Genomic DNA, 17,580 nt, shown 5'->3' with positions numbered 1-17,580 from the left:
TAGAATGATTTGCAGACAGTGATAATCCTACCTTTGCTCTATAATTGTAACCGCATGAAACAGACAAACAAATATTAATTTAAGTTTTAATTCATCATCATTCCACAAGTGTGCCCCTTCTAATTCTTCTCAGGTTGCAACTCTTTGAACCATAAACAGATACTTCAATAATGACTGTTATTTTTTTTTATACATATGCTCTTGTAATTCTATTTATGTATTTTGTTTTTCAACTAATTATTTGTTGATCTGTGCCTTGATAGCAACAGCATTTTATGATTGGTGTATGATTGTGTGAGTAAGTTGTGTAGATAGGCTGTAAACGAATTGGCCTTTTTTGGATTAATAAAGTCTACACAAAGTTCAAAGTCAGTTAACCAAACTTGAGGTTTGTAAAAGCTAAACTTACATGAATTAAGCTATTTGAAATTCAACTAACATCAATGGCAGCTGTGGTCCTTTATTCACTTAATTCACGATGGTGAGGCCGTCACATGGTCTTTAACTTATTTAAACAGATATTTATGTCATTAGGAAGATTAAAGACAGTGCTGAATTATAACTTGTAAGACTAAACAGTATGTACATTCCTGATATTCCTTCGTAGTTAACTACATACATAATTAGTTATTCGTAATTAGTTATTTTATTTTAAAAAAAATCCGAGCCAAACAAAGTTACATAACCAGGTTTAATATAAATGTCAGTGTCATGCATAATTCAGTAATTCTGGTCAATTTATTTTAGATGTGTTTTTATATACTACTACTACTATTACTACTACTACTACTACTACTACTAATAATAATAATAATAATAATAATAATAATAATAATAATAATAATAATGTGGGTTTATTTATTTATTTTTAGAAAAGACACTTCCGGTCTCACACGATATGCGCGCCAATAGTAAGCGTCTCCACCTGATGACGTAACAACGTCATAATGTTTTGATTATCGGCGCGGTCGCAGCAACGGGCTCCTTTTTAAGATGGAAACCGACGAGAGTGCCGTGTTGATGATCATGTACGAGGATGAGTCGGTGGATATCCGGTATAGGAACGGAGCGCGGTTACAGCTGTCCCCGTGCGGCTCTGAATTCCTGCTGGTGAAAGCCTCAGACTCCCGCCGACATCCACTGCAGCCCGCTGAGAAAGTCCGACAGAGGACCAGGTTCACCATCAGCACATACAAGGTATCGGCACTACGTATGAGGGTTTCTATAAAAACAACTTTATTGCTTTTGTGCCTCTCGTGTTGCCTTCATCTGACTTTCTTCAACGTGATTACGTCACTTGTTTTTATTACAGAAGCTGATGTTGGCTGCACTGGCATTTAGAAATAAGTATGCCCGTCAACCATATCTGCCACATGAACTTATCTCTGCTGAGAACAAAAAGGTATAAAGAACTGGTTGCTAGTCACTGTGTTACTCCCTTAGACTATGGGCAGTGTAATTACTCTCTCTTTGTATGTTCTGCACTTCTGGTGCACTTCTGCACCAGCCTTTTTTCAGCATTGATTCAGCTGTACATTGGCCAGAGGTGTCAGCCTCTCTGGCTGAATTTGGACTTGGAGGCGAGACCATCGTCAGGTCAGAGGAGGGACATGCTGTGTTGGTGCTGTCACCCTCCGGTGAAGAATTCACAGTGGAGTTCATGTGCAGCCTCAGTTCTGCTCGTAATCAGCACCGCAGTGTGCAGCAAGTGAGCAAAGATGATAGCTACGGCAGACAAGAGCAAACGAGCAGTCCAATCCCCGATAATACCAGTGATCATGCCGAAGTGGTCCGGCACGGAAGAAGAAGCATGAGGACAATGCTGACCAGACCAAGGTCTTGTTCTCCTCAGATGATCAGCGATGGGCACCAAAAGGTAGTACTTCCTTCTAATAATAATGCCAATGTATCTAAAGTCTGATAGGATGATTGATTTTTCTTCTCTTTCCAGCCTGAACAGGTTTACCAGTCCACAACAGTGGTCCAGCATCACTCATGCTGTGCGGTTGCTCCCAAATGGGCCTACCCTCTTTCCGTGGCTCGCCATCACTGGGCAGCTCGTTTCTCTAAAGCTAAAGATGTAGCGGATAAAGGAGCTAGCAGTTCGAACCAATCAGACAAGACAATAAACAAATTGGACATATCCTGTGAAGACAGATGGTCCCGTGTTCCTCAGGCGCTGCCTCTCACGTGTCCAACGCCTCATCGGCACAGGTTTGTAGATTTAAAAACAAGCATTTTGTAAATATTTCAATATTGTTCAGTGGCTGATTTAAGCTTCCGTACTTGTGTATTTAAGGTGGAAGGTTAAAGATCCCCTGGCCAAAGAAGAACACACAGACCTTCCGACTGAGATGGTAAAGGTAGTGTGGTGTCAGGGAGTCACTTACAGGTAACTGTGCAGGTCTTCAGGGCATAAAGTACGGTGGCCCTGAAAGGTCAAACGCACTGCAAGTTAAGAAGACTTAACTAACTAACTTAAATTTTGCAGAATGTTTATTTTCATTGGTGTTTTCTTAAGTGGCAATGTGTTTGATCTCTTAGGGCCACTGTTAAAAAAAAAAAAAAAGCTCTGAATGATGGTTGATGTTAGACTGGATTAACCAGAGAGAAACTCTGTTGTTATTGTGTTGTTTGACAGCTTATGGGCCATTCTAATGTCACTAATATTTATGCTGTTAGCTCAAAATCTTTGCTCTGAGGCCTGAGCACTAATCCTCACAAACCTAACTAGCGTCTGGTCTACAGCTGAGTGTGTAAGGCTCCAATGGTATAAATAGATCACTTTGCTTTATATCATGTGATGTAGAGCAGGGCGATATGATCAAAAATATTTATCAAGATATACATTTGAAAATTTGCGATAACGATATAACTGACACTAACAATGGATTGCATTTATATAGCGCTTTTCTAGGCACCCAAAGCGCTTTACAATTCAACTATTCATTCACTCTCACACACTGGTGCAGGCAAAGCACAGTTGTTATATATAAATTTAACAGTGGAAATGCAAATTTCTTGCTGACAGTTTAACCAAAAGGCATTTCCAGTGGAAATTGGCCGACATATCCTCAGCATAACCGTGTATAATATCCACAAAACTTAAATAGAGGTTATACACACACAATACTGTAATATTATGTTGAAGCACAGTACGTATCACTCCGCGAGGCGCCTGCCTACAGTAGCCGTAATGCTCCAACAATCCATCAAGCGGTGCAGGTTTGTAGCTTAGCAAAGTGAAATATTTGACAGATTTTCGAGCGCTGTGTACCACATAAAATCGTTTCGAGGTCCGTAAACACAACCAGAATTCATACATAAGGCACACGGGATTATAAGGGGCACTGTCGATTTTCAGAAAAATCAAAGGATTGATTTTAAGTGTGCGTATTTTCCAAAAAACACGGTAATAACGACGGCCCGCTAGCATTCTCTACCAAAAATAGTGCTTTATTGTGTATCTGAGGGACGAAAGCTTAACCAGTTCCACACCACTGAAGTTGCAGCAACTGGTTCATCTGTTTCATTCAACGATCCGCTTTCGCCCTTCTTATTCTCCGTCGCCGCCATGCTTTTTCTGCCATGTGCGTATGAAAACAAAGGCACTGCGCATGCGCGTTTTACCCATATTCTATTGCGATATTTCATTTTCTTATTGTTGCCCAACATATCTGGTCCCCATATCATACCGTGAACGGTATGATATGGCCCAGCCCTAATGTGATGTTACCTAGATACTACCAAAACATCTTCTGTACTATAGTAGGTTTGGTATAGTAGACTTTTAACCATTTAGCACCAAATAAGAAGTGAAGGAGAGGTAATTGTTAATCAAAACGCCGACTTGAGGGCAACAGGTCAAAAAAATCCAAGATAAGAGCTCTCTTTAGTTTTTCTTTTTCTTTTTTTCTTTCTTTTTTTTGAGTGGTATCTTGTTTTTGCAATCTCTTCCAGGAGAGTGACGAACATTTATTATTTATTTCACAACTTTAACGTACTGAAAGGCTGGAAGATTCACTTTGAAAATACCAGAAAAGTGCTTGAATGTATTTATTTATTTAAAATAGTCCTGACAACTTATAGCTGTCATTTTTCAAGTCTTCTGTGCCTCAAAGCAAAACAATAAATCAGAGCAGAAGCATCCTTCCTGTTGATCAAGTCTAACACCAAAGGATCTCTGATATCTTCAATTTTCATACTCATGATAAAAAAATCATTGTTGTACAGTATAGAGTGTGGGAGATGGTCCATAAATCCACACCAGAATAGTGTGTTTACCTTCATGTCTGCTGTGTAGGATACTGAGTGGACCTGTCTCAGCTGTTGAGGTTTCCCCAGGGGATGGATCAGTCATCCGCTCTAACCGCAACCTTAACTCTTATTTTACGCATCACAAAACTGAACTCCAGTCAGGGCTGGTAAATTTTACATTTTATAATAAGAGATTAACCAATACATTTAAAAGAAATCTTACAAATTTAGCCCATCTTTACCACAGGTCAAAGAGGTAACCTACCATTTAAACAGCCTTCCACCTGATGTGCTTGGACAGGCCTACTCTGTTTGCTCTATTGTGAGTCGTGCAAGCAGGTAAGCTGCCCCCTCTTCATCGCAGTCTGGTAAGTTAAAGGACTTAATTTTTTCCGGTCTTCACCCATCGCATAACTGTTTTACAGGATCCTGGCTTGCTACAACCAGGCCTTGAAGTCAATGAAGTGTCCAGCCTTACCCAGCTGCTTGCAAGAGCTCGAAGTAGTAGTACCTCCTGATACACCTGTGGATACCTACACTTACACCATTTAAGCTTGTGCACTGCCAGTTACTGAATCTCTTTCTGTTTGCAGGATGGATATTTTTGTAAACCAGCAGCGTTTGAAGAAAAGGTGCCCATTCCTGTGCCTTCTGAGCAACGCATGAGTGTGACAGAGGAAGCAGGCAGTTTGTAAGTTGTGTTTTTCTGGTCACTCTGTTGATATTTTGTTATAAAATTAAAGGTGTTAACAGCTTGTGTGTACTGTTCATTTGACCTTCTGTTCATTTTAGATCAGAGCTCGTTGCTGCAGAGCTTGAGAAGATAAAGCGATTCACCTGTATCCTTCAGTGCTAGAATCAAGATACAACGGGATGCTGACATGAACATTGATGTCTGTATTGAGGGTTTCTCTGTGTGCTCTTTAACACCCTTTGCCCAGTTCTGCTGGAGAACAGTCACGTGCTGAGAAGTGGAAAAGCACGTGCAGATGAGGAGGAAAGACCTGCAGACGTCACTCGTGAGCCATTAAATGACAACTATGTTGCTGAAGCTCTTCAAAGGACATCCAAAGCAATTCAGGATATTGACGCCCTCGTATCTGCTGCCACACGAACTTAAAACAATCCTTATGTTTAAGCAGGAAGCCATATTTGTGTGTTTGTCTCAATAAAAAATATAATAAAACTGTATGGAATTATACTTAAATAAAGTATGTATTACTATGTAATGGGGTTGCATAGACCTTTAATATTTTAGTCTATTTAACAATCCCAAGTTGGGACACAATTTATTCATAATGGAACATAATCAAATGTTTCAATTAAGACATTGTAACATTTTAAGGAGGAAAAGTTTTATTTTGAATTTGATGGCACCAAAACATCTTATAACTGCTGCGTAGCATCCTTTGTTCTCTTAACCACAGCCCATAACCATCTGGGAAGTGAGGAGACCCATTGATGGACTTTTGGGTGAGGAATGGTTTACTATTGTTGTTTGATAGAGGATTTGAGCGGTTCAGCAGTCCAGGGTGTTCATTGTTGTATTTTTGATTTCATGTTGCGCCAAATGTTTTCAGCTAGTGGAAGGTTTGAAATGCAGCCAGGCCACTTCAGCACCTAGACTCTTTCACTATGAATCCCTGCTGTTTTAACGGATGCAGGATGCAATTTGTTTGTAGTTCTCATCTTCAAACATTAACATTGGCAAATAGTTTATGCTCGCTCTCCTGACTGGGGTTTTCAGCTCAATGTCCCGGATAGCGTTCTATCATCAGGAGAGCATTAGATCACAGTAGGGAGGAAAATCAGAGCTCCAACAGATCCAATATAATAAATTTCAAAAGGAATCTATTTGGGGTTTAGTGTAGGGATCAGACTTTCAAAATAAAGCATATTCAGATTGCTCTGATGAGACAGCTCTGTAGTGCTTCTCCTGTCAAAGCAGTGCAGAATCATCAGCGTTTCTATAGGTGCTTTGACCTGAAGTTGTACTGAAAATCTGTACAACTCAAAAAGTGAACAGGAATGGAGACCGTGCAGTCCTCTGTGATGCTCCAGTGCTGCACATCACCTAATCAGACAGAGGTCCGCCCAGTCCCAGGCACTGCAGTCTCTCTGTCAGGTAGTCAGTAATGCAAAACATTGTTTTAAGTTCAAGAAACTGAACTTCTTTAAATGACCGAACTGATAGATGCAGTAATAGTAAGCATCTGAATCTTCTTTGCAGTTCATTTAATGTCAGGGGGTGAATAGCTTTCAATCTATTTTCCTGATCTGTGTTCCCTTGTAACCATAAACTTTGGTTGCATTAAACTATGAACTCGGTGAACTATGCAGCACATTTTGTTTACACTGTAATCAACAGGCAGAGAGTGGTTTCCTAGTCTCTGTTATCATCCAGTGGAGACAGCAGCTGCCATTGCCCCAGTAAGTCAAAACAACTAAATAGTTTATGGCTGAAGATTTTTTCTTTATTTTTTTTTTTGAGCGAGTGACTATTGACACATTTTAAATCCCTGAATTGCCAATCATGTACACTAGCAGAATGATCTAGCTAATACATTCAGTAAGCTCATAGATTATGGGAAAGATTAATATAAAATCTCTCATTACAACCCATGAGGATTTAAAAGAAGAGAAAGAAGCCATCGCCTTCACAGAGCCATCGCCTACTGTATAACTTTGTATCTACGATGATTCCAGTTCACTAGCTGATGCGCTCAGAGCAAATGTAAATTATAAAGTTGCCTATCATATCTCTTTCTCATGTGACTTTACACTTTCTCTATTTTCAGTGACTTAATCAGCTGTTTCTATTTCCTTTAGGCTGTTTGTTAATAAAAATGTATCCATATTAATTTTTAAAATAGGAATACATTAATGTTATTGATGTTAATGTAAATATAATAGGCCTGCTATAAGCTACTGCCATACTGTTAACTTTTTTTTCTGATTAGCTCACTAATTGATAGTGAAGGTTATACAATACTTCTGTCCTTTGGATGTTTCAGACTGGGCCATTAAATTGAGTAGAGATCAGAATGTGTGTGTAGAGTCATTGCTTTTAGAGAGTAAGAGAAAAAGTCACCTTCTTTCATGCATTCAATTGTTAGTTGAAATTAATTTGCAAACAGACAAAATACGCCTGTACTCAGAGAGTGTCTATTTATTTCAAATGGTGAAGCCACATTTCGGTCCACTCCCAGATTGACAAAGTGTTCATTGTTATGTATGTGTGACACCAAGTGTGCAAGACGGTTATTGCAGGTATTAAGACCTGAAAAGCTGAAAATTGTAGTCATTCGTTGTTATTATTATTCTTTTCTCACACCTGTTTTGCCTTTAGTAAAACGGCGGAAAAACAAACTAACAAAAAGTTGTGCTGCAATATGATATTTTACTTTTGATATTACTTACTTTTGATATATACAAAAAAATAATGAATAATAATAACTGCATAATAATAACTTGCACATTAGATCACTAAAATTACATTTAAAAACCAGAATAAACTACTTTAAATGTTTATTGACAGACTTTACGTGTGAAAAATAGCGAAGTCATCAGTTATAACTATGAAATGTGAAAGGTCGAGCTGGAGCCACTCATAGACATGAATTATTGAAAGCTTTTTTTAAAAATCCAAACCCATGTTAACTGTAGACATAATAATAATAATAATAATAATAATAATAATAATAATAATAATAATAATAATAATAATAATAGGAAAAAGAAGAGGAAGAATATACTTAAACAATAAAAAATGAATAGATAAGGCAAGTCAAAAATTAACTTTACCTGAAATGATAATATTTTGTGATAGAAATTATATGGCGTTGAGATCCCCCTTTTCTAACCCTAACACAGTCGCCAGATCAGATTTATGCTTTTATCACTGGTAAGATTAGAGGGATATTAAGGAGGATCCAGCTGATCTTAGGTCTGTTGAGGATCTGTTGCGGTCCTTCTGTCGTCTGCTGTCTCGCGATAACCCGCGAAGTTTCCGGTGTTGTGTATGTTCCTGGAAACATGGCGGCCAGCTTCCGCGGCCGTCCTATCCGGAGTCTTCGGATGCGAGGTAAGCACAAAAACCTCGGTTCAGCGGCTGCTGTAAAAGCAGGATATTGCAAAATATGATTTTGTCACGCACGCGATGACCTTGGAGTAATGTCTCGGCGTGTCCGCGGTGTGTGTTTTTGACAGGTCGGAATGACAGCGGGGAGGAGAACGTACCGCTGGATCTGAGCAGAGGTAAGCAGAGGCTTCATCACATCACCCTGAAAGCGATTATTGTTCAAAATGGATGAGGGCGATTTCTGCAAACGCTAGCCCCGCGTGGTGAAAGTCTAGACAGTGTACGCGCTTGACCCGTCACTGCTGTTGTTATTTCGCCATTTTCCCTCACTGTTTGGTCTAAAAACGTCGCTATCGATGTCATAACAACAGGCGGCAACGAGCTAACTTAACTAGCTGAGTTAGCGTTAGCTAGCTGCCCCAGCTAACCAGCCATGAAGACGCTCTGTTATTTTGATCGGCGTGAGTGGGCACGATAGCCTGTTATTTAGCCAAGTAGCCATAAGAGTTGCAGTCATGCATTTGTCATCGCTAACTGGCTGGGGGAATTGAGTCTGAAAGCTGTGCGCCGAGAAGCATTGAGGCAGCACACGGTGGTTCTTCCAGAGGAGCACTGATAACACAGCTGCACAACTTGTCAGATTTACTCCTCCAGCATCAACACTGCATAGCAGTTTGTTTACACGGAGCAGCGGTATCTGAGTCCTGGAGGCCCAGATCCCTGCTAGATTCATTACAATCGTCTCAACTAGAGACATGCTCACCTGAAATATGTGTGACTGACAACATTAAAATCTTCACCACAGGAGAGTCAATACACTTAACCTATCAGCTGCTTCAGTGCGATTTGCACTATTTACATGTTCTTCCTGACAATACCAAAACTGGGGAAAATAAAGTATGTCAGTTCCCAGAGGTTTAAAATGATGAAATAATGTGATGTATTCATAACTTACTGTAAGATTGGCTCGTGATGTTTACAAATGCTTGTTACCAAAGTAACCCTTTGGGCTGGCATTTTTCTCATTTCCACTTTTGAGCGATGGATTGAGTGCAGTGAGACTGATGACTAATACCGATAGCTGTTACTTTTTGACAAGCTGCAGCGTAATCAGGCTTATCATCTGCTGCGCTTTGTTGTTGAGGAGAAAGTGATCTGCGCAGCTCATTAAGCTGGTGTTTTCCCAGTTTGTGCGATGTTTACATTTGTCTTGCAGGGCAATATCTGGAGTCATCCCACGCAAAGCGGGCGTTTAGGCGTCGACCACGCTTAGACGATTCTGTTTTAAAATGCGGTTCCCGTTTGTCAAAATATTTAACGTAGGATAGTTGAAAGGAACTGAAAACAAAAACACTTCCCGCTCAGGTCTGGCTATTTTAGTGTCTAGCCTTTGTTTTGATTGTACACTCTACATTAGTTCCAGCTAAACCAACTTCCTTCCTGCAGGATATCTATTACGGTTCATTGACTGATATTATTATGGCAATATGGCTTAACGCCTCCCTTAGTTACATTGTATTTCCTTTTCATTCTCCTTCAGAACCGTCAGAAAACTTCCGTGAAATCCTTCAAAATGTGGCCAAACCGCACGGAGTCAGTAACATGCGAAAACTGGGCCACCTGAACAACTTCATAAAGGTAACGCTGTCAAGCTCTGATAATTTTGCCTCATTTAAAGACAGTTTTGCCTCGCTGAAATGTTGTGAGACATGCAGCTTTTTGAGAGGGTTCACTGGGTTCAGATCTCTCACAAGATTGATTAGCTGCTCCTCCTCTGTAGTGTCACCACTGACCTCTCCTTGATCTTTTCCTCTTGGGTGTTGATGCCAGCAGGCCTAGTTGTGCCTGTCACTGTGGTGCTGACAGTGAATATAAGAGGAGCTCGAGGGATAGGAGAGCACTCCAGTCTAATGTGCGTCTGGAGCAGCGCTCAGACTTTGAAATCTGAGATTAATAGTGTCTAGTTATTGTTTGTATGGACCTGAGACTTTGATTTGTTAAAAAAAGAAGAAGAAGAAAAGATTACTTTAGTCATTTTATCTCTCCTGGTTTTTAATGTGGATGATAAAAAAAGAGGATTTAGGAGGATTTTCAGTTCAGCAAGGCTTAAAACACAAATATGCTAACATGGATTGTAACACATGTGAGCATATGCAAGTTTTAAATTCTTTTGACCATGCAGTATAACTGCTCTGATTCACTTAACAGCAGTAAATGTTACTGATGCAGAGATGAATAATAGCTATAATATCCCCAAAAGTTTAGTCTGTTCATCTGGACGTAGCGTTTTCAGTGGGAGAAGCGTTTCATCACTCATCTAAGTGTCTTCTTCAGTCTCAGCTGACCGCAGAATGATTGCAATAATAATAAAAAAAGAGTATGAAATGTAAGTTTTTTGCTCATTAAAAAAATCTGTTTTAGTGTTTTCGCTCATCCTTCAGGTCAGCCCTGTTTGTCAGGACTAGTGACCTCTCGAGGGTGTTTTTCTCCTGTCAACCCAAAACATGCTGGAGTACTCTCCTTCCTGTTATTTTGAACAGGAATAACAGGGGTGGAGAAAATGAGTTAATGATTGCGAGATGAGCGTGAGATAGAAAACTAGCACTTTCTTGTGCCTTGAGCACACTGGTTTTGCTGACTGTCACCTCAGGTGGGAAAAAAAAAGTCAAAGCCATGTGCACAACTGTCTAATTTACCAGTTTCACTCTCTCCGTCTGCAACTACGCTGGGGTCAAATTGGTATAAAGTTTGTCATCTGAGTGCAGGTATTTGTCTGCTCTTCACTTTGTTGTGACAGGTCTGTCTGTGTCTGTGTGCAAAGACAGTGATGTGCAGTATTTTAAGGAAGCTAACTAAAAACCAGTATTATCAGAACACTACTGGTTTGGGGTATCTGCAGTTGTCCATGCACATGTTTACAGGAGAGTTTAATCCTGATCATAGCTATATCCTGATTTCCTCTTTCACCCCACTGCCTCAGACTACTTCTGACTGCTGGTCATAAGCATATTGTAAACAATTGTTGGTGGCTGTGCGGCAAGTGAGTACTGGCCCTCCTACAACTGTGCAGTTGGCACTGGAGCAGGCTCGAGGCTGAGTGAGAGCATGGGTTTGTGTGCCTGTAATCTGTACACCTAACTCTCTTGTTTACAACTGACTGGAGGGTTATAGCCATGATGTGTGTGTGTCTCCCATTAGAGCACCATGACTCTGATTCCTTATAAGGGTTCCAGGACAGTGAGGGTTAGCTAATCCCCCACCCCCCCGGAGAGCATCACGTGCACCCTGTCCCCATCTCCTCTCCCCTCGTTTGCCTGTTTGGGCTCTGACATCACAGCTGTTTTAAAACAACCCTGTACTCCTTCTTGCCTCTCATCACCCATTCCACCCTGCTCCGTCTTGCCTCATGCTCTGCTGTGCTTTAGGAAATTTATGCTCAACTTTGAGGAACAGTTTAAACCAAAAGTACTACAGTGGTTCACTTTCATTAAGAGACACATGGCAGAATAGACAACTGTGATGGAGGAGCATTGACTTGTTGTTGTGAAGGAGCCTCAGTGTACCTCTAAGAACGATGTTACAGAACATATAAGACCATATTTGGAACATTAAATATGTAAAATATTGATTAGAGTTCACACTCTCACTAATTGTTGTGTGCAGCTCTACAGTTATTAGGGAGATGTAAACACTCCACATAAGATTTGGATAATGATTACATAGAAACATGGGGCTGACACTTTATAGCTGATTTCAGTCATTTGAATACCCTTCTGAATACCGCAATTGCTGTGGCTTTGTGCTGGCAATGTTACCTCTTACACAGTGACAGCAGATTCATTCACTTCCCACACAAAGGGCCCACAAGGCCATTTTTCTGCAGTAAAAGGGAGAAGTGATCGATCTGTTTATTTTTGTTTGTTTTGCTACATTTTTAAAAATTTCTCTGTCTTCCTCTCTCTCTTTGATTTATTAGTTACAAGTACTGCAACTCTTTATTTTATTATTTCACTGTGTTTACCACAGATTTATATTGTCTCTCATCCTCAAAATCATACGTGTAAAGTCATTTTGAATTGTTGGCTACATACATCCTACATTGAGCTTACGTGATAAATTTATAAAATTACAGAAAAATGTCTAGTAGTTCATTGCCCAGACCGTCCTTTTATAACATGTAAATTTTTCATTGTCCTTTTTTCCTATCTAGTATGGAAACATGTTATAGTACATAGTGGAAAAAACAGGAACTTTTTTCATTTAATTGTTTATACGTTACTTAATTACTTAGCTGTATTATCAATAGCAGTGGTGAGGGGTCTTTTATCAGTAGGAAAGCTGTAAAAGTTGTGAAAATACAGCTAAAAGGGTCATAAGTCTGTGCGCTTCATCACATTTTCCAAAGCTGTCAAGTGGGCCACTTTGGAGTCTTTCCCGGCTTAACTTTGGAGGCTTATTCTGGCCTCCTCCTCTGGTCTCTCAGATCAATAAATAAGTACTCCTTTTATATGCGTATTGAGATATGATTTTTTTTTACGACATACTGCACAGTCTTACCTGCCTTTAGGGAATTGCTACAGGTAGACATTCATGCTGGAAACAGGGTCACACTGACTGCCAGACCTGATAGGATAGAGAAAATAGGAGCACATATCTAGGCTATGAGAGAACAATACAACAGAATTAGTCCAACCATTGAAGACTCTATCTTATCTCCTTTCTGTTTTGACGTACTATCATACAAGCATGTGCTTAAGCGACAAATAGTGGCAAGTGTTTTGCCTCTATGGGTTTCCTACTTAGAGCCTCTAAATGAGTTGAACACATTTTTTTCATTCACAGTTATTCATTAAATCAGCATGTACCTGACTGGGCTCAATTTACTCTTGTCCTTCACTAAAACCATGCTAATGGAGTCATGGCCATATTGAAACCATTTTTATGTTTCTGTTTTATAGCTGCTGTGCAGCATTGGCCACCGTGAGGAAAATTTTGGGTTTACATATGAAGAAATCATCATTTGGTAAGTAATCTCAGCCACCAATAATAGTGTAAGTGTGTCCTATTTAATGTGCGCTTTTTATTTACTCTGGCTGTTAAGCTGTTTTGGATTTGGAATAATGATGATGTGAATGTGTGATTGAAAAGTACCAGTCAATGAAGTAATGAAGGAAATAGTCATATCTTGTGTCAGGTTGTCCGTGCTCCAGTTTTAGTCACTTTATTGTTTGTTTTTAATCTCTAGTCTGCGACTAGCTCTCCTTAATGAAGCTAAAGAAGTGCGTGCTGCGGGGTTGCGGGCGCTTCGCTACCTCATCAGAGATACCAGTGTACTGCAGAAGGTCCTCAGACTACAGGTGGATTACTTGATAGCCAGGTGAGCTCCTGCTTTGAACCACCCAGTCAGGTGTAACAGTTGGTAGGCTTACTAAATGTTTGGGGTTTTTTTTTAGTTAAGTTGTTAGGGTGTTTGCAGTACCATGCTTCAGCCAGTCTTCTTCTTCTTCGGCCCAACCATGGTACATGACTGATTGTTATGATTGTGGGTTTTTTCAGATGCATTGACATCCAGCAGAGTAATGAGGGTGAGAGGACTCAGGCTCTACGACTTGTCCGAAAGGTAAAAACAAGGCGTGTGTTTTGGCGGTCTTTGTTCCTTCTGACCATTTGCAGAGTCGCTCTCATGTCACTCGAGGAATTTGCCCTCACTGCTCACTCCTGTGCCAGCAAAATGCCACCAGAAAGCTCCCGGGGTTAGCAGGAGTGTCAGTGGGGATGGTTTGCATGAGTCTGCAGGCGGGGTTATTTATAGTTGAGTAGTTTACTGTAAATCTTCACACAGCGCTTAGAGTCATAGTGCTGTGGTTTCAGCTTCAATTTCTTGAAGGAACTACCAGTTTTACAAGCACTAAATATGTGACCTTCAGAATAGTCAGATCCTGTTTTTGCATTTCAAAAGTTGATCTTCTTTTTCTGGAGTTCTCCAAAAAAGCAGCCATAAAAAGAGCAAAACAGTGAAGTTATTTTTTGCCTCTCTTTGTCGTGACTTGTTTTGATGACTCATGTTCCCGTCCTCTTCCTCTCTCTGTAGATCATCACTGTCAACGCAATGCTCTTCCCCACGTCTATTGCAAACTCTTTAATTGCTGTGGGGACCGACGGCCTGCAGGAGAGAGACCGCATGGTGCGCGCCGCCATCGCCATCGTTTGCGAGCTAGGTAAAGTGCCTGGTGTTTAACGACGCAGGCCGGTGCAGTTGCTATGCATGGTGCTCTTTGGGTGAACAGAAAAACTTTCTGAGGTGGAGAACTATTGTTGTTTGACATTATTATTAATATTATTATTATTATTACCGCCATTGCCTGTGTAGCCCTGAAGAACCCAGAGGTGGTGGCCAAACGGGGAGGCCTCAGCACCATCCTTAAGAGTGTGATAGACTGTCAACTAAGTCGCATCAACGAAGCACTTATCACCACCATCCTCCACTTACTCAACCACCCACGCACCCGCCAGTATGTGCGTGTTGACGTCGAGTTGGAGGTCTGTGCACACACACACACACACACACACACACACACACACACACACACACACAGACACATAGATTATGAATTGAGAAGAAGCTTCTGTTTAAAAATGAGCCACTGTGCTGGGAGCCATTCCAGTCAGGATTAGCAGAGCTGTAGGTGCCCGTCTCTTTCCCATGGAGCTTACAGTAATCAGTTACAGCATTTCTCCAAAGCCTCATTGTCTGTAAACACTTGGGACAGTAGCAGCTCATCACTGCAGGCACACAGATGTTATATAAGATGTGTAGCAGGTTCATTATTACTGCAAGATTTTTCCTGACAGTAGTAAATAGAGATGTAATTTGAAGCTCTCTTTACTGTTGTGTTTTGTATGCATCAATTTTCTCTGTTTTTGTTCTCTGTTCTCCAGCAAATCCTCGCGCCTTTCACTGATTTTCACTACCGTCACAATGCAGACACGGCTGAGGGGCAACTCAAGTGAGTGTGTGTGTGTTTAGGTGGTATGAAGAGCCTGTGGTTGAACTGTGCATAGAGAGAGAGGAGGGTTTGTGTAGTGTTTTTGTTAGGTGACCCTTGTTGTCAGGGTGGCTTGACTCTGCAGCGGCTTGCCAGAGGATGTGAAGTCAGATTTTTATAAAAGATCTTTTATGTTTTGTTTGTGTTGTGTAGTCTGAACAACCACCGGCTGAAAGATCATAACGATGTTGTGTGCACAGAACATGATGTCCAGTCTTTAACGTGTGTTTTTTCTTGTTCACAGGGAAGACAGAGAAGCCCGTTTTTTGTCCAGCCGAATGGCTATAGTGGCTGCTTTCCGCTCCTGGTCCGGTAAGGGCTTTAATATTATTCTTTCTGTACATACTTGTTAGGAATACCCACTGTTAAATATCTCCTATTCTCTCTCTCTTTCTCTCTTTTTTTTTTTTTGTCTCAGGAATTATCAACCTATGCAAGGCTGGAAATTCTGGAATCCAGTCTTTAATTGGCTTACTTTGCATACCAAATATGGAAGTTAGGGTGAGTATAAAAATGTTTGGCCCTTAAGGAAGTTTGATATTCAAAAACACAGATTTTTCTGATTCTTGCCTGTGAAGATTCCATCCAAGCGATTGTTTTTATTGTGCAGCGGTTAGATGGAGTTGCGTTAGAAATTAAAAATCAACCAAAATTTCCTGTATGAAACAGCCTTTTAACTAATGTTAAGTCTGTTTGGCTTCAGAGGCTTAAAGCACAGAGTGTATTCGCTATGCCATCTTATCAAACCATTGGGTTCTCTCAAGCTTGCAAATCACTGTTTTACACAGCATTAACATTAGTTCTAACTGTTCTTTTCCGCTACTTAACAATGCAGCTTTTGCCATATCCATATAATTATTTGTAACCAATTTTATCAAATATGCTCTGCAGAAAGGCTTGTTGGAAGTGTTATATGAGATATTCAGGCTTCCTGTGCCCATTGTAACGCAAGACTTCACTGAAGCCCTTCTAAGTGTTGGTAAGTAAAAAATATCTAATTTTCAAATATTTTAATCCCCATATAAAAACAAGGAATGGAACTTAGAAACTGTTATATTAAGTATTTGATGTAAATAGCACATTTCACTAAAGTTAAGAGGGGAAGCATGAGATTGGATCAGTTATGTAATATTAGAAGGAAAAAAAACACCTGGTTGAAGATCTGACTGCTTGTTAGGTTAATAAGTAACACGACGGGGTGTGAAAAGACATTCCCAGAAAGGTTGAGTTGTTCATGATTAAAGATGAGAGGGGCTCAGCACTTTTACTCGGTTTGCCCACTGAGTGTGAAAAACCAATTTTTAAACAGTTAACACTAAATGTGTAATTTGGAAAAAGAAAAGCGGAAAACAATGCGACTTAGTCATCTATCGCACAAAATATCATTAAAGATTCGGAGAAAATGGGAAACGAGACAACGTCAGAAAACCAACACTAAATGACCGTGGTCTTCGGGCCCTTGTGTGACACTGCATCAAAAACAGGTTTTTGTTGGGTTTAGAGCAGCGGTCCCCAACCTTTTTTGCGCCACGGACCGGTTTAATGTCAGACAATATTTTCACGGACCGGCCTTTAAGGTGTCGCGGATAAATACAACAAAATAAAATGATACGACCAAGACAAAAGCTGTGGTGTTTTGTAAATGTAATAATAAACGCAAATTCACTGTGTCATTGTGCAACTTTATTAGCTGCGTCCTCCTGAAATGCGCCAACAACAATGAAAGTAACATCCTCCTCTCTGCCCCTTTAATGCTCTCTGGTCACTATGGTAACGCGCAAATATTTATTTCAAAATAAGACACACAACTACAACATGGAAACCGAGTTAACGATAAAAACCCTGAAAACCATACGTTTCACACCTGAACCTCAACTCTTGCGGCCTGGTGCCAAATGACTCACGGACCGGTACCTGTTCGTGTCCCAGGGGATGGGGACTTCTAGTTTAGGAACACTTCTGAATATTGTTCTCTGTGGACACAGTTCATAGTTGGATCCACAGATACAAATTAGACCATCATCCAAAAATCCAGCTGTCCTTCCTGAGCCAACCAGAGCTCATTTAGGAGGGAGAAAGCTGCCCTGTGGTCTCATCTGCTTCATTCTGTAGTGTAAAGAGGGGCCATTTGGTTTATTATCAGTGATTAGTTGAAAGTTGAGTTGAGTTTGGAGATTAATTAGTGCACATTACATG

General features: G+C 40.4%; 2 protein-coding genes across 6 annotated transcripts in view; both read left to right on the top strand.

Moving 5' to 3' along the window:
- The first annotated feature begins 903 nt into the window (after positions 1-903).
- c12h5orf34 (chromosome 12 C5orf34 homolog) lies at positions 904-7,670 on the top strand. Of its 2 annotated transcripts, none has more exons than XM_085179147.1 (11): positions 904-1,197; positions 1,313-1,402; positions 1,508-1,876; positions 1,952-2,214; positions 2,300-2,392; positions 4,304-4,424; positions 4,505-4,596; positions 4,683-4,761; positions 4,851-4,948; positions 5,050-5,096; positions 5,199-7,670. In XM_085179147.1, the coding sequence occupies exons 1-11, from the start codon at positions 994-996 to the stop codon at positions 5,375-5,377; spliced, it is 1,635 nt and encodes a 544-aa protein (XP_085035273.1). In that variant the 5' UTR covers positions 904-993; the 3' UTR covers positions 5,378-7,670. The 2 variants fall into 2 exon arrangements, with proteins under 2 accessions (XP_085035273.1, XP_085035274.1); XM_085179148.1 differs by having other exon boundaries at positions 905-1,197; positions 4,683-4,758.
- A 543-nt stretch (positions 7,671-8,213) lies between these two features.
- LOC146507095 (rapamycin-insensitive companion of mTOR-like) overlaps positions 8,214-17,580 on the top strand; it is a 23,879-nt gene continuing 14,512 nt past the window's right edge. For all 4 annotated transcript variants that reach the window (XM_085179144.1, XM_085179143.1, XM_085179142.1 and 1 more), the window contains exons 1-12: positions 8,214-8,341; positions 8,467-8,514; positions 9,879-9,976; positions 13,297-13,361; positions 13,584-13,715; positions 13,895-13,958; positions 14,430-14,556; positions 14,709-14,878; positions 15,278-15,345; positions 15,629-15,696; positions 15,803-15,885; positions 16,276-16,363. In XM_085179144.1, the coding sequence (XP_085035270.1) occupies positions 8,293-8,341; positions 8,467-8,514; positions 9,879-9,976; positions 13,297-13,361; positions 13,584-13,715; positions 13,895-13,958; positions 14,430-14,556; positions 14,709-14,878; positions 15,278-15,345; positions 15,629-15,696; positions 15,803-15,885; positions 16,276-16,363 (1,060 nt within the window). In that variant the 5' untranslated portion in view covers positions 8,214-8,292. The remainder of the gene's footprint in view (positions 8,342-8,466; positions 8,515-9,878; positions 9,977-13,296; positions 13,362-13,583; positions 13,716-13,894; positions 13,959-14,429; positions 14,557-14,708; positions 14,879-15,277; positions 15,346-15,628; positions 15,697-15,802; positions 15,886-16,275; positions 16,364-17,580) is intronic.

Source organism: Neolamprologus multifasciatus, chromosome 12 (assembly GCF_963576455.1).
Source record: "Neolamprologus multifasciatus chromosome 12, fNeoMul1.2, whole genome shotgun sequence".
NCBI lineage: Eukaryota > Metazoa > Chordata > Actinopteri > Cichliformes > Cichlidae > Neolamprologus > Neolamprologus multifasciatus.
The sequence above is the reverse complement of the archived record's forward strand: the minus strand, read 5'-3'. Positions and strand labels throughout refer to the sequence as shown.